At 40.4% G+C, this 12,135-nt stretch overlaps 1 protein-coding gene across 4 annotated transcripts in view; it reads right to left on the minus strand.

The window, feature by feature from the left end:
• Positions 1–680: 680 nt before the first annotated feature.
• Positions 681–12,135, minus strand: part of YPEL5 (yippee like 5) — a 23,787-nt gene continuing 12,332 nt past the window's right edge. For 2 of the 4 annotated variants that reach the window (XM_034764752.1, XM_034764755.1), the window contains exons 2-3: positions 4,559–4,730; positions 681–2,744 (exon numbers count right to left, since the gene is read on the minus strand). In XM_034764752.1, the coding sequence (XP_034620643.1) occupies positions 2,520–2,744; positions 4,559–4,699 (366 nt within the window). In that variant the 5' untranslated portion in view covers positions 4,700–4,730 and the 3' untranslated portion in view covers positions 681–2,519. Of the gene's footprint in view, positions 2,745–4,558; positions 4,731–6,498; positions 6,524–9,404; positions 9,542–12,135 lie in introns of those variants that run through there. The other 2 variants (XM_034764753.1, XM_034764754.1) reach the window with 2 other exon arrangements.

The raw sequence follows: 12,135 nt of genomic DNA on the forward strand, positions 1-12,135 counted from the left end.
CCTAGGTACTGCCCTTCAGCAACTTCACCCAGCACCACCCAGGCCTGCCCCCACAGGATTCAACCCCTCCAAGGACTGTCCCCAGCTACCAGTCCCCCCACGTAGAGTCTGTCCCCCATGCACTGCCTGCACCCTGCAGCACCTTCCCGTGCTCATTGGTCTCCTACCTTGGCTGCAGGAAGCTCGGCGATACAGCACGCCCTGCCCACCACGGCCCTAGTGCTAGGGAGCCTGCTCCAGCTGGGGTCACTGGACCCGCAATCCTCACTGAGCACCCTGCCCTCCTCCTGATGCTGCTGGGCCCAATCCTGCTGGGGGGCACTGCTGCTGCTGGGCCTGATGCCACAGGCTAACCCTGATCCTGTACTGCCCCATGCCCCCCACCCCCAGCGCCGCATCCTGGGTCAGTGCCCCTCCCACTGCATCCTAGTTACAGCCCTGAGGATGTCACATGGACCACACGTGTGCTGATTGGGCTGCAAGCAGCCTGTACACTGTGCTAAACCATGAGTAGTCCTTGGCTGTGCTCTTATTGCCACCTGCTCAGACAACATGAGATATTGAACCATTTCCTGTTCTCATATTGTTGAACCGCAGTCATTTGCTCAATTGACTGATCCTACGCTGCACTGAATTTTGCGAATAATCAAAGGTAAAAAAACCAGACTGGTGGGAGACAATTCAGGACAACACAAATTTTATTGTACTGTAACACCAAAAGGACACGAAGAGAACTGCAGAGAATCACTCCAATGGCCATTTTCAGGCTCATGAAGAGCTGACTCATTTGAGGCACAAGTTACACTACTGTTTATGTACCTTGATTCAAAATAGTTCTGGTATGTGAATCTACATTGTGTTCCCGCTAAACGACATAACTTAAAAGTAGCTTTACTATAGAACTAATAGGTGACAGATTTAAGCCACAGGGTGGCCAAAGCACAGCCCAGTGGCCAAAGGAACCCTCTGGAATATTACACCCCCACCCTCCTGTCTGCTGTTTCAGATACAGAGATAGGGCCTATGGATGCCTTGTTTTGTTGACACTGCTTGCTAGTGGAGTTAAACAAATATTAGTTGCTGGTTCACAAAAATCTAAGTTCAGGCAGAAACTATATCTATGCATATTTATTTCTGATAAAGAACAGTACATAACTAACATTCAAATTAGGTGCAGCCATTGGGTTCTTAACAAGTTGTCAGTGTGGTTCCAAGTCACAACGTTTGGGCACCCTTAAGAAAGATAATGGAGAACACTTTTGCCAAGAGGTAAGTAAGATTTCAATATCTTAAAATAGTTGACTTCTACAGGAAGGAAGCAGGAATCAAGTCAGTAATTACAACCAGGCAAGCCTGTTCTGCTAGTCAGAAAGACAAAAGGTGTAACATCACAATAGAAAGATGCAACAACATTTTGAAAGATAGATACGAGTTTCAATACCAGAAGCAGCATTTGAAAACAAGCTGTTTAAAAAAGTTGCAGGTTGTATGCTATATGCACGAATGCACATGCTAGCATTCTCCTCCTCCTCCCCTGTAGCTGTGTTTTTAACACAAAATCTTGGGTTAAAAAAGAAAGCCATTTGAACAAGAATTAAGATTTGCAATAGCTTTGTCTACTTAATGAGGTTAGTAAAGAGACGAAAAGGAAAAAAACACATTCACTACTGCAACAGTAGTTACTCAGTAAACCCCATCATTACAAACAGCTTCTGATTTTTAAAGCAACACAAGACTAAACAGACAATTATTACATTAGATTATTACTATGCTTATAAGTTACATCAGTTAAAAGAAAAAAAGCCAAACAGTTTTGCCCCATTTCAAAAATAGCTTCCAATCGCAATTATATGGTGAAAGGGACTTTACAAATAAATGAGGACTGGTGACATCTTTGGGTCAAGAATAACAAGAAAGAATGGGCTCTGCGCTACCGATCAACCTCAACAAGAATATGGCACAATGGCCAGCACAAGCCGTTCCAACACTGAACCTTTTGCACTCGTCACAAATTCAGATCTCTTTTCTTAAACTAGTATATCTGGTGAAAGGACTGGGTAAAAAAAGTTAAAAACTTAGATCAAAAATTGGAAAGTAAATTAAAAAACCCCTTTGGACTTAAAATAATTTTCTATTGATGTATCAGAGTTTATATGAACTAAAAACCAATGATTTCTCTAACAAAAGATCTATCCAGATTATTTTCCTTTCAGCCCACTGTTAGCTGTAGATACAATCTCAGATCAAAGAGATGTAAATGCAAAGGAGAAAAAAATCACAGCATCTGTTCAACATTCTCTACAAACAGCTGTTGGGAGAAAAGTAAAAATTAAATGAATAAAGAAAGGAAGTTTCCATCTGAAATTCTCTCGCAATCTTTCCCAGTCCATAGTTTAATGAATCCAACTCTGATGCTAAGGTGACAGTGTATACAAGTAGAATTTTTTTGTTGTTTTTTTATTTTATTTTTTATTTTTTGAGTTTCACTGAAGAAAACCAGAGAAGAGGCTGACATCTCTTCAGGAATTATCGGATGGAACATGCTCTTCAAATCCCTCACTCTCTCGGACCAAAGCTCTTTCCAGGATAACACGGCCTTCCTTGTAGCGCTGGCTGTCTTCAGTGGCAAATTCATAGATCCAACCCAGTTTGCTGTTGCAGTTCTTGCAGCTCACGTCTCGAACCATGTGGCGGCCAGTGAGCATGACCCGATCTTGAACTTCACTATACTGTAGATTTACCACCTGAGAAAAATATAAGGGAATGAGGAGAAGAAAGATTAGGCCTACCGAAGGCAAGACTCTTAAAGCCATTTTCCAGTTACTAGGAAATCCAAGGTACCTCTGTCAAAGTACAAAATGTCTAAGTGAAGAGCTTGTAGCACTGTGCGTATTGGGCGCTAAAACATAACAGGTGAAACTACCAAAGTTCTGCTGCCTGTGAGGGCAGAGCTTTCAGAGATCTACCTCACAAGGGTGTTCGGAGCCTACATTGTTTGTGAAGCACAGCAAGAGCCTGCTACAGAAAGCATAAGTGCAAAGTATTATTTAGTTTGCCCAACTAAGGCATAGCAATTAGATAAAGCTACTCACAATGCGACAGTTTAGTTAGTAACCCCTTGATGTCAGAAGTAATTTCTTGATACCAAACCCATTATTAGCAATGGGTGTGATCAAAGGAATGGATCAGTCAATTTAGTCACTGGAATATTAGAGTTAAAAACTGTTTTCAGGAAAAAAATTAAGATGAGATTTAGGAGCATAAGTCCCATTGACTTTCAACAAAAGTCAATGGGACATGTGCTCTTAAATCCCTTTGGTACTTTTGAAAATCCCACCGCTTGAGAAAGATAAACTGAGTGAGCTGACAAGTGCATGCCTTTTAGGGACGGTACAAATGCATGCCTTCCTTTCCTTTATCCTAGCAGTTAAAAAATCCACCTGTAACTTGTTTAGGTAACTAAACATGTGGCACTAGTGTAAATAACTTGCTGAAAAGTAACAATGTCTATGACAATTGTAATGGAGATAATAATCTGATACTTTACAGTGATGCAAGTTGGGGTTGCAGAGATCAACAATCATAAAGCCTTAGCCAAAACTCTGTTTCTCACAAACACGATTTGGACCCAAAGATCCAACACTTTTTGGACTAGTCTGAAGACAGATTTACTGCTGTCTTTCCTTACACACTTGCAGTATACGGAAGAAGACTTGCATATATGTGCTACTGACAGAACTCAGCACACACCACAGCTGTGCTTTCTGAAACCACACCTAACTAACTGAAGACACTTCTTGCCTGTACCTTGGAGGACTATGCTAACAAAAAAGTGTTACCAAGGTCTGGTTGCTGATGGTCAATTTCAAGAAAATACACCCCTGATTACCTGGCCATATTTGTTGAGAAAGCACAGAAAATCTGTGTTATTAAGCCAGAGTCAGCCTAAAAAAACCTGGTCTCTACATAAATATTTACCAACACCACCCACCCACACTACTGGGAGCCATATTCTATGCTCATTCCCAACTCTGCCAATCTTAGTCAAGATACCAACTTGTACATCACTATACCTGCCTGTAAAATGGGGACAGTATTTATCTACACAGTTGCAATGGTGTTGTGAAGTTTAAAGATATCATAGCAATAGGCATGGTATAAAAATCTGGAATAGATTAGACAAAAAAATGAATGTAAATCTCTTTGGAACCCTGCATAAAAGGTATTACAATGAACCTGAACTTTACATTATAGAATTCAGAATACTTCGAGTTTAACTGCATGCACTTTGGCAAGATAGTAAATTCACAATCCTCCCTGTAGCCTTTTAAGCATTAACTCCAATAGTTTAGGCAATTTACGGTGAAATTTCAATGACCTAAAAAGAGCAAGTTAGAAAGAAGGAAAAAAACCCACCCTTTAAACAAAAATCACAACAGCAGGATGTCAGCTGAATCCAAGGTTTAACAGTTAGCGTGATGATGGATTCTTAGCCCCCCACAAACTTGATTTTCAAACGTAAGAAGCTCTCTCTTGTGTCATCTAATTTCTTACCAACCTTATTAAAAAGGAAGGCTCTCCCTGTGGCTCCTGTAAAGCGAGTTGATATGAGCTCAGAGCGGTTGGTCAGGATTGTATCACAGTTTGCACAGGAGAACAGACGAGTGCCACCAATATGGTCCAGGAAAATTCTGCCCATTTTTATAAGTTCTTAAATTTAGACTCAAGACCTGAAAGCAAACAGAAATATTTCATCCATACAGCAAATTCACATAAGACTTCCTCTGACATATGGCCAGAACACATTGCAGGGTAATTCAGCCGACGAATATACAAACTCTTTATGACCTATTAAGTACTGAACTTACAGTTTGTGTTGATCCTTTATTCCTTAACCCTGATGGAAATAGAGACTAAGAACCTAACCAAAATCAGGAGGCTCTCTCCTAAATTTTCTTCTTTGTCCCAGCAGAACGTTATAATTTTCAGGAATGTGTTATGAAGAAATCAGTAAATATACAGCTGGCAGATCAGAACTCTGTAAAATTTCCAAGTGGTGGGCAGCTTTTAACTAAATCTCTCCCTTTGACTTAAATCAACATCATGCAGCTTATACCCCCACACAATATTTGAAGGGGGAAGGGAGAAGCACAGAAACCCAGAGCAACCTCAACTTTCCTTGCTTGTATGTGGCTCAAGCTGAATCCTTAACCCTTAATTTTAAAACCAGATTTTTAAATCTCATTTCCTTCAGATTTTTGGTAGAACAAAAATAAGTTTGTTTTTAAAAAGGTGACCATCACAGTCATTACAGTGACACCTGTGTTGTCATAGCTACACCATCATGTTAGTACAGGTATTTGACACTTTCATTATGAAAAAGCATTTCTCTGAGTTTGATCAGACTTGATACATGGCCAATTCAACTGATACAATAACTGAGTTGTCTATGCACTGGGTATGAAAATCCCACCCAGTCAGTTGCCTGAAACACTTCAAGGAGGACCAAGATGTTGCCAATGCAAGAATGTGTACATAACACAGTGTTTAACATAGTAGGGTAAGTGTTTAACATAATAGGTTGAAGTTGAATTCAGGCAAGATTGAGATCATGCTGGCAGGGAGAGGGATGCTCGAAAGGATTTGCTACATCCATACCATCCTCCTCCAGCAAAAGAATCAGCCCTCCAATCATTAAGACAGTTAAGTCTTGGTCCTTCTGGACTCCTTGATAGCAATTTGGTTATTTGAAGTAAGAGTGCCATCTTGCATCTATGGGTATCCTGAAGACTGCACCCTTGTCTATCAGACTGATTTGGCCACAGTGATACATACATTCGTTATCTCCCGCTTACTGCAATTTATCATACCTATTAGTGGAGCTTTATTAGGGTCAACAGCTCCAGTCAGTTGAGAACACAGCAGCTACTCAGCAACACACAGAGTACTGGACAGCATATCATACTCAGCTCTTTACATTTGTTACCCATGGAAAAAAATCAAATTCAAGGCCTTGATCATGAGCATGGGAGGACACATTTTTCTCAGCAGCTGGCCTACAATAGTGGAACTCTCTTTGAGCTCATTAGAAGGACCACAAATCTCATTGCATGTTATTTTGAAGTTAAACTTCATTTAACTTAGCGTGTATTTATTTTATTCATTTAGTAAGGAAATGTTACATGGCAGTGCAACTTCAGATACCCAAGATAATTGGGAAAAATGTTTTAACTTGTAAGGCACTCCAATAATATGATGCAAGAACTTAAAGATTTTCATTCTATTCACTGAGGTACCATGACCTATCAAAAAATAAAGATGTTTACCTGAACCTTAGACAGTCACAAGGATGTATGTTTCAAGTCTGGAGAAAAATTATCAGTACTTCAAGTATAGATAAAGCATTTATTTGATTTTAAAGTTCTCTTCTGGTACATGTAAATTAATTATATAAATATGTGATATCTTAATGTAAATAGCATATCAAAGGGTATTGACCTCTTATATAGACCTCTATCATGCTGACCAATATTGTCTCACTGTTTCTCTGTACTCCCCCATGGGTCTGTCTGTATCCATCTGCTGTCTCGTCTCATATTTGAGGCAGGGACTGTTTTTTTGTTCTGTGTTTGTACAGCACCTAGTACAATGGGGTCCTGGTCCATGACTAGAGCTCCTAAGTGCTATGGGGAATACAATTAAATAATAATAAGTCAAGATATTTATCATAATACTGAAGTTATTTTCTCATTAGCTTTTATAAATCTGCTTGGAAGCCTGCAACAAATCTGTTTATTGAAAAAGAAAAAAATGCCCTTCACTGCACTTGTATACTGATTTGTTATTATACAACTTTATTATACAACTGCTGACATGGTTCTGTTGCATTTTGATCAATGATGCAGTTATGTTTTAAAAGCAGCTACACTTTCTTCCTTAAAAATAAGGAATTGACAGGGAAAGGTAGCATTAAATAGAAAATTTCCATGACTATCCAACCATACATGTTTATTATATTAAAAAGAAGAAAATAGTGTGTGCAGTTAGCGAACAAAACTGGGGAAAAAAGCCATGGATTTTCAAACATTTTCATAGCATGGAAGGTAACGTAAGATTGTCTCAGACACCTCACCTCCCATTCAGTACATGATTGGCATTAATATGGAAGGAAGTGGTCAGTCCATGGATATATTCTATGATCATCTACAGCAATTATTTATACAGAACAGTAATATTAGGAAAGAAATGCATTTTTAGCTGTATTTTAATGCAATTTAGCAGCAAAAGTAAGGAACTAGCACCATATGACAGCACTGCGCAGCCTAACAGTGCTTCAGATGCCACTGTTTGAAAACCTCTTCTCTAAAATGCCCGTGAAGTGCAAAGCATGTGAGCCCTGTTCGTTTAAATGTCTGCTTAAGTCTGTTGCATGCAAGTCAATAAACTGCTTTTGAAAAAGGGATCTGTGCATTTTCATAGATTTTTAACTTTGTTTCCAGACTCCAAATCCAGATCAGCCAATACTGCATTTGTGAGATGGTAAAGTACTCTGGGTAATAATGTATGTAAGGGCCCAATCCAACGTCCACTGAAGTCACTACCAAAACCTCCATTGTCTTCAATATGAGCTGGATGGAGCTCTAAAGTTAATTTTACAATACTGTTGTTTTGCTTTTAGGAATCCTATATCTAATACTGCTGCAACTACTGTCTTTTGAAATGGACTAGTCTCTAGACAAGTCAGATCAAATGCGGGAGTATATGATCAATTCTATAGCAAAACAGTGAATGCCTACCGTGACCCTAAGAACCCCTGTATTCACACCCTACACACTACTATAATACTCTTTGCACAAAATATGCTTTGTAGATATCATTTGAAAACTAATAACTCACTGATCATTAATATTCTTGCATGATGCATATACACAGTGTGTATTAAGAGTTATGGATATATGCTAGGATTAGGACTAAAGTATGATTAAACCAGCCATATTTAAAATGTGTTTAAACCAGGGAGCTGGTGAACAGGTCTGCCTTAGACAAAGGAACATGTGTTTGATTCTCTGACTAGCCCGGTCTTCATGCAAAAAACAACAAACAACAAAAAAAACCACACACACAACGAAGGTCCATTTTTACTTATTAGGTAAACAAAGCTATTAAGCTACCAAGTGGGTGAAGAAACAGCACAGAGCTTTCTTCATTAACAGACTCCATGTCACTTTCCTCACATCTTGAATAAACTTTACTTAGAGGGATTACCCAAGCCCGAACGTCCACACTGCAATGTTATAGCTCCACAGCCAGAGTCAGCTAACCCAGACCAGCTGTGGGTGTTTTATTGCCGTGTAGACATGTGCGACTTGCCCAAGGAAGCCTGTTGCAGATCAAGCACTAAGCACTGGACTAGTCTCTTTTTCTATTGATTTCAACAGTACTACTCACAATTGTAAGGTTAGCTACATCATAACTATTTGCAGGATCAGGGTTCTGGGCAGTCTCCAAGGCCAAACAAAGCTGTGAAGCACCATTCAGATAGTGCAAAAGAAAAGAGGAACTACCTCAGGGTATAGACTGTCCTTTTACTGGGTGTTTATACAGCACCTTATACAGTGAAGCCCCAATCTGATCACAGTAGGGCTCTGGGCCCTACTGTAATACAAATAAGAGTCATAATAACATGCCCTCCAACACTTGTAGTATAGTCCTAGAAAAGTACTCAATACTGTAATAGATATTTCCACAGCTGCAGTCTTCTGCAAAACAGCTACTCCACAGCATAGCCCCTCTACACGCAATTGCCTGTGGCCATTTCCTCCTTTTGTTGCCATATGTTAGTAGGACAAGGGCTGGAGATGAGCACAGCAGGACATATTGGAGTGCTCTGAACCAGGAGAGAATAGAAGTACAATCAGATGTACCAAGTGAGTGAGCCTGCAAAGAACAGTAACTCACATCTGCGAACCACAGCCTCAGGCTTAATGGTTGTGGCTCTTGTATTCAAAACCCTATGCTCCCTCCCTATCTAAGAATTTATTCTCTCTACTGAAGCCCTGACATGCCATTCCAATAAAACTCATCCATCTTAGTCGCCACTTGGATAAGTCACTTAGTATTACCTCTGTGGTAAGACTGTGAATCAGCAGGATGGTTACAGATTAATTTTTCTGAGTCACTTTAATACTTATTTTGTCATGTCCCAAGCTTGTCACATTCAACTACGTAGTAATGCTTCACTATTCTACACAATGCTAAAAATCATCCAGGATGCTTTAGTTCCTCTAGTAAAGCAGATTGGGCCACAATACTTAGCTGCCTGTTGCAGAACCTGGCAACACTATAGTTTCACATACATAATAGTGTAGTTAAGCTTCAGATGCTATTTCACATAAACAACCCACCTTCCAGAGGCTTTAGAAGTAGACAGCTTGTATATAAACATTTTCTATTATAAAAAATGGATAGCTTAAAATGTTTATATGTCTACCCTGGGTATTTCTGGGCACCATCGCCGAAGCAGCTGAGCAATTCTCCTAACCTGCAAAAAGGAGCTAAAGTAAGTTCGTTGTATTGAAGTTGCCAAGATATTGAAAATTAGCCATTAAGTATGCAGAGAAGATACCCAAACAGCAAAAGGAGATAATGAAGGATAACACTGTATCAAACATAGAAATAGGTTTTAAATGTTTTACTGAATCATTTATCTTATTTCCACTTCTCTCTCAAAGAAGCTTTACAACCAAACAACTTTTGTTTATACAAGCTCAGTTAAAGTACTGCTTTCTTTATGTTTCAGGTCAAGAATCAGTTACCAACAGGAATCAGAAGAGAATATCTTCCTTCTCTTCCCCTACTACTGCATCGCACAATGAGTTTGGGCATTATGTGCGTGAGGAAGGGTGTTTGGTTTTCTTGTGAAGATCAGATATCGGACAACCAGAGACAGGACACACAACTTGGACACTTAGTCTGATCTGATATGGTGAATCTTCAGATTTCCGTTTCTAGAGGTTCTATCTCCTAAACGGAAATAAGTTGCTTCACAGGCATGAAAAACTAATTAACACAAAAATCTCACAACCATTTTCACCTAAAACATACTTTTAAAGTAGATGGCAGTGATTTTCTTGTTGCTTTGTGTTGCCACTTTGTATGGTAACGTGGTTTGTTTGGTAATGAAATAAGCAGCCTATTATTGAATAGAAGTATTTTACCACAGGTTTTATGTATTAAAATGTTGTTTGAATTATAATTATGTTTCTCAAAAACCTTATTCACTGTAAGTATATATAACTCAAGGTAGCAGTGTTAGATTCTGCATCTCCTTTTCAGTCAGCATGTACTGTGCTTCTTTTAAACAGTAAATAAAGCAGGTCTCTACTTGATAAAACAATTTCGGCATTACAGTTGAATTTTAAGTGGCAAGATATCCCTTTCTAGCATGGTTTTATCTTACTTGGTAAAAGGAGGGAAGTAAAAGCAGCAATAAAAGTTTAAAATTTTTGTAACAAATGGAAAAATGGTGAAGCTGATAGCAAAGAGTACAAGCCAGTACTCAGGAAATGAAAACAATTGATAAAGCAAACTAAAGGAAGCTGTGAAAAAATCCACAGCCAGTAAGCTTAAAATGACAACAAGAAGGAATTCTTTAAATATAACCAGGAACAAATGAAATCCCAGCAATGGTATAGGCCCAACTCTGAACAAAAATGATAAAATTATCATGAAAAGGCAGAAGTATTCAATAAATATTTTTCTTTGGTATTTGGAAAGAGGCTGGATGGTGTATTCATAATTTACAATGATAATGAAATGCTCTATTCTAATGACAGGTTTCAGAGTAGCAGCCGTGTTAGTCTGTATCCGCAAAAAGAAGAACAGGAGTACTTGTGGCACCTTAGAGACTAACAAATTTATTAGAGCATAAGCTTTCGTGGACTACAGCCCACTTCTCAATATATGTTCCATTCTATATGCATCCGAAGAAGTGGGCTGTAGTCCACGAAAGCTTATGCTCTAATAAATTTGTTAGTTTCTAAGGTGCCACAAGTACTCCTGTTCTTCTATTCTAATGGTAACTAAAGAACATGTAAAAGAGCAACTATTAATGTTAAACATTTTTAAGTCTGCAAAAATGGATAACTTGCGTCCAAGAATATTAAAAGCAGTGAGCTCTCTGAACCATTAATGTTGATCATTAACATATCCTGCAATACTAAGGAAGTTCCAGAAGTCTTGAAAAAAAGCTAATGGTGTGCCAATAATTTTAAAAGGGCAAATGGGATATCCTGGGAAGCTACAGGCCAGTTAACCTGACATTGATCCTGGTCAAAAGCATGGAAAGGTGGATACGGGATGCAATCAGTAAAGAATTCAAGGATGGTAGCATAACAAAAACCAATCAACATGGGTTTATGTAGGGTTACCATTCGTCCGGATTCCCCCGGACATGTCTGGCTTTTTAAGCTAAAAATAGCGTCCAGGGGGAATTTGTAAGTGTCCGGACTCCCCCCCCCCCCCATGCAGAGCACGCGCAGCTAACAGTGCTGCCGGCCGGCCGGTGTCACTTACTTGGGGCTCCGACACTCAGCCAGAGAGGGCTCCTCCTCCTCCCTCTCTCCCTCCCTCCCTGCGTCGCAGATCGGCTCCGGCAGTCTGGGGCTCCTCCCCCGCTGCTGCCCAGCGGCTCAGGCAGTTCCTGAGCAAGTTCACCGAGACATTAGGTGAAGAAAGGCCAACAACAAGGGGGCCAGGTGGTTGGAGAAGGGGCAGGGAGGTTTTGGAGGGGGCAGTCAAGAGATGGGGGGGGTCGGGAGTTTGGGGGGGGCTTTCTGGGGATGTGGATAAGGTTTTGGGCAGTCAGGGTACAGGTAGGGGGTAGGGTCCTGGGGGGCATTTGGGGGGTCTTAGGAGGGGGCAGTTAGGGGACAAGGAACAGGGAGGCTTAGGTAGGGGGTGGGGTTCTGGAGGGCAGTTAGGAGCAGGGGTCCCAGGAGGGGGCAGTCAGGGGACAAGGGGGGGGTTGGGAGTTCTGGGGGGTCTGTCAGGGGGCAGGAGTGGGGAGAGGGATCGGAGCAGTCAGGGGATAGGGAGCAGAGGGGTTTAGATGGGTCGGGAGTTCTGGGGGGGGGC

Source organism: Trachemys scripta, chromosome 3, assembly GCF_013100865.1.
Source record: "Trachemys scripta elegans isolate TJP31775 chromosome 3, CAS_Tse_1.0, whole genome shotgun sequence".
In the NCBI taxonomy this organism is placed as follows: Eukaryota; Metazoa; Chordata; order Testudines; family Emydidae; genus Trachemys; species Trachemys scripta.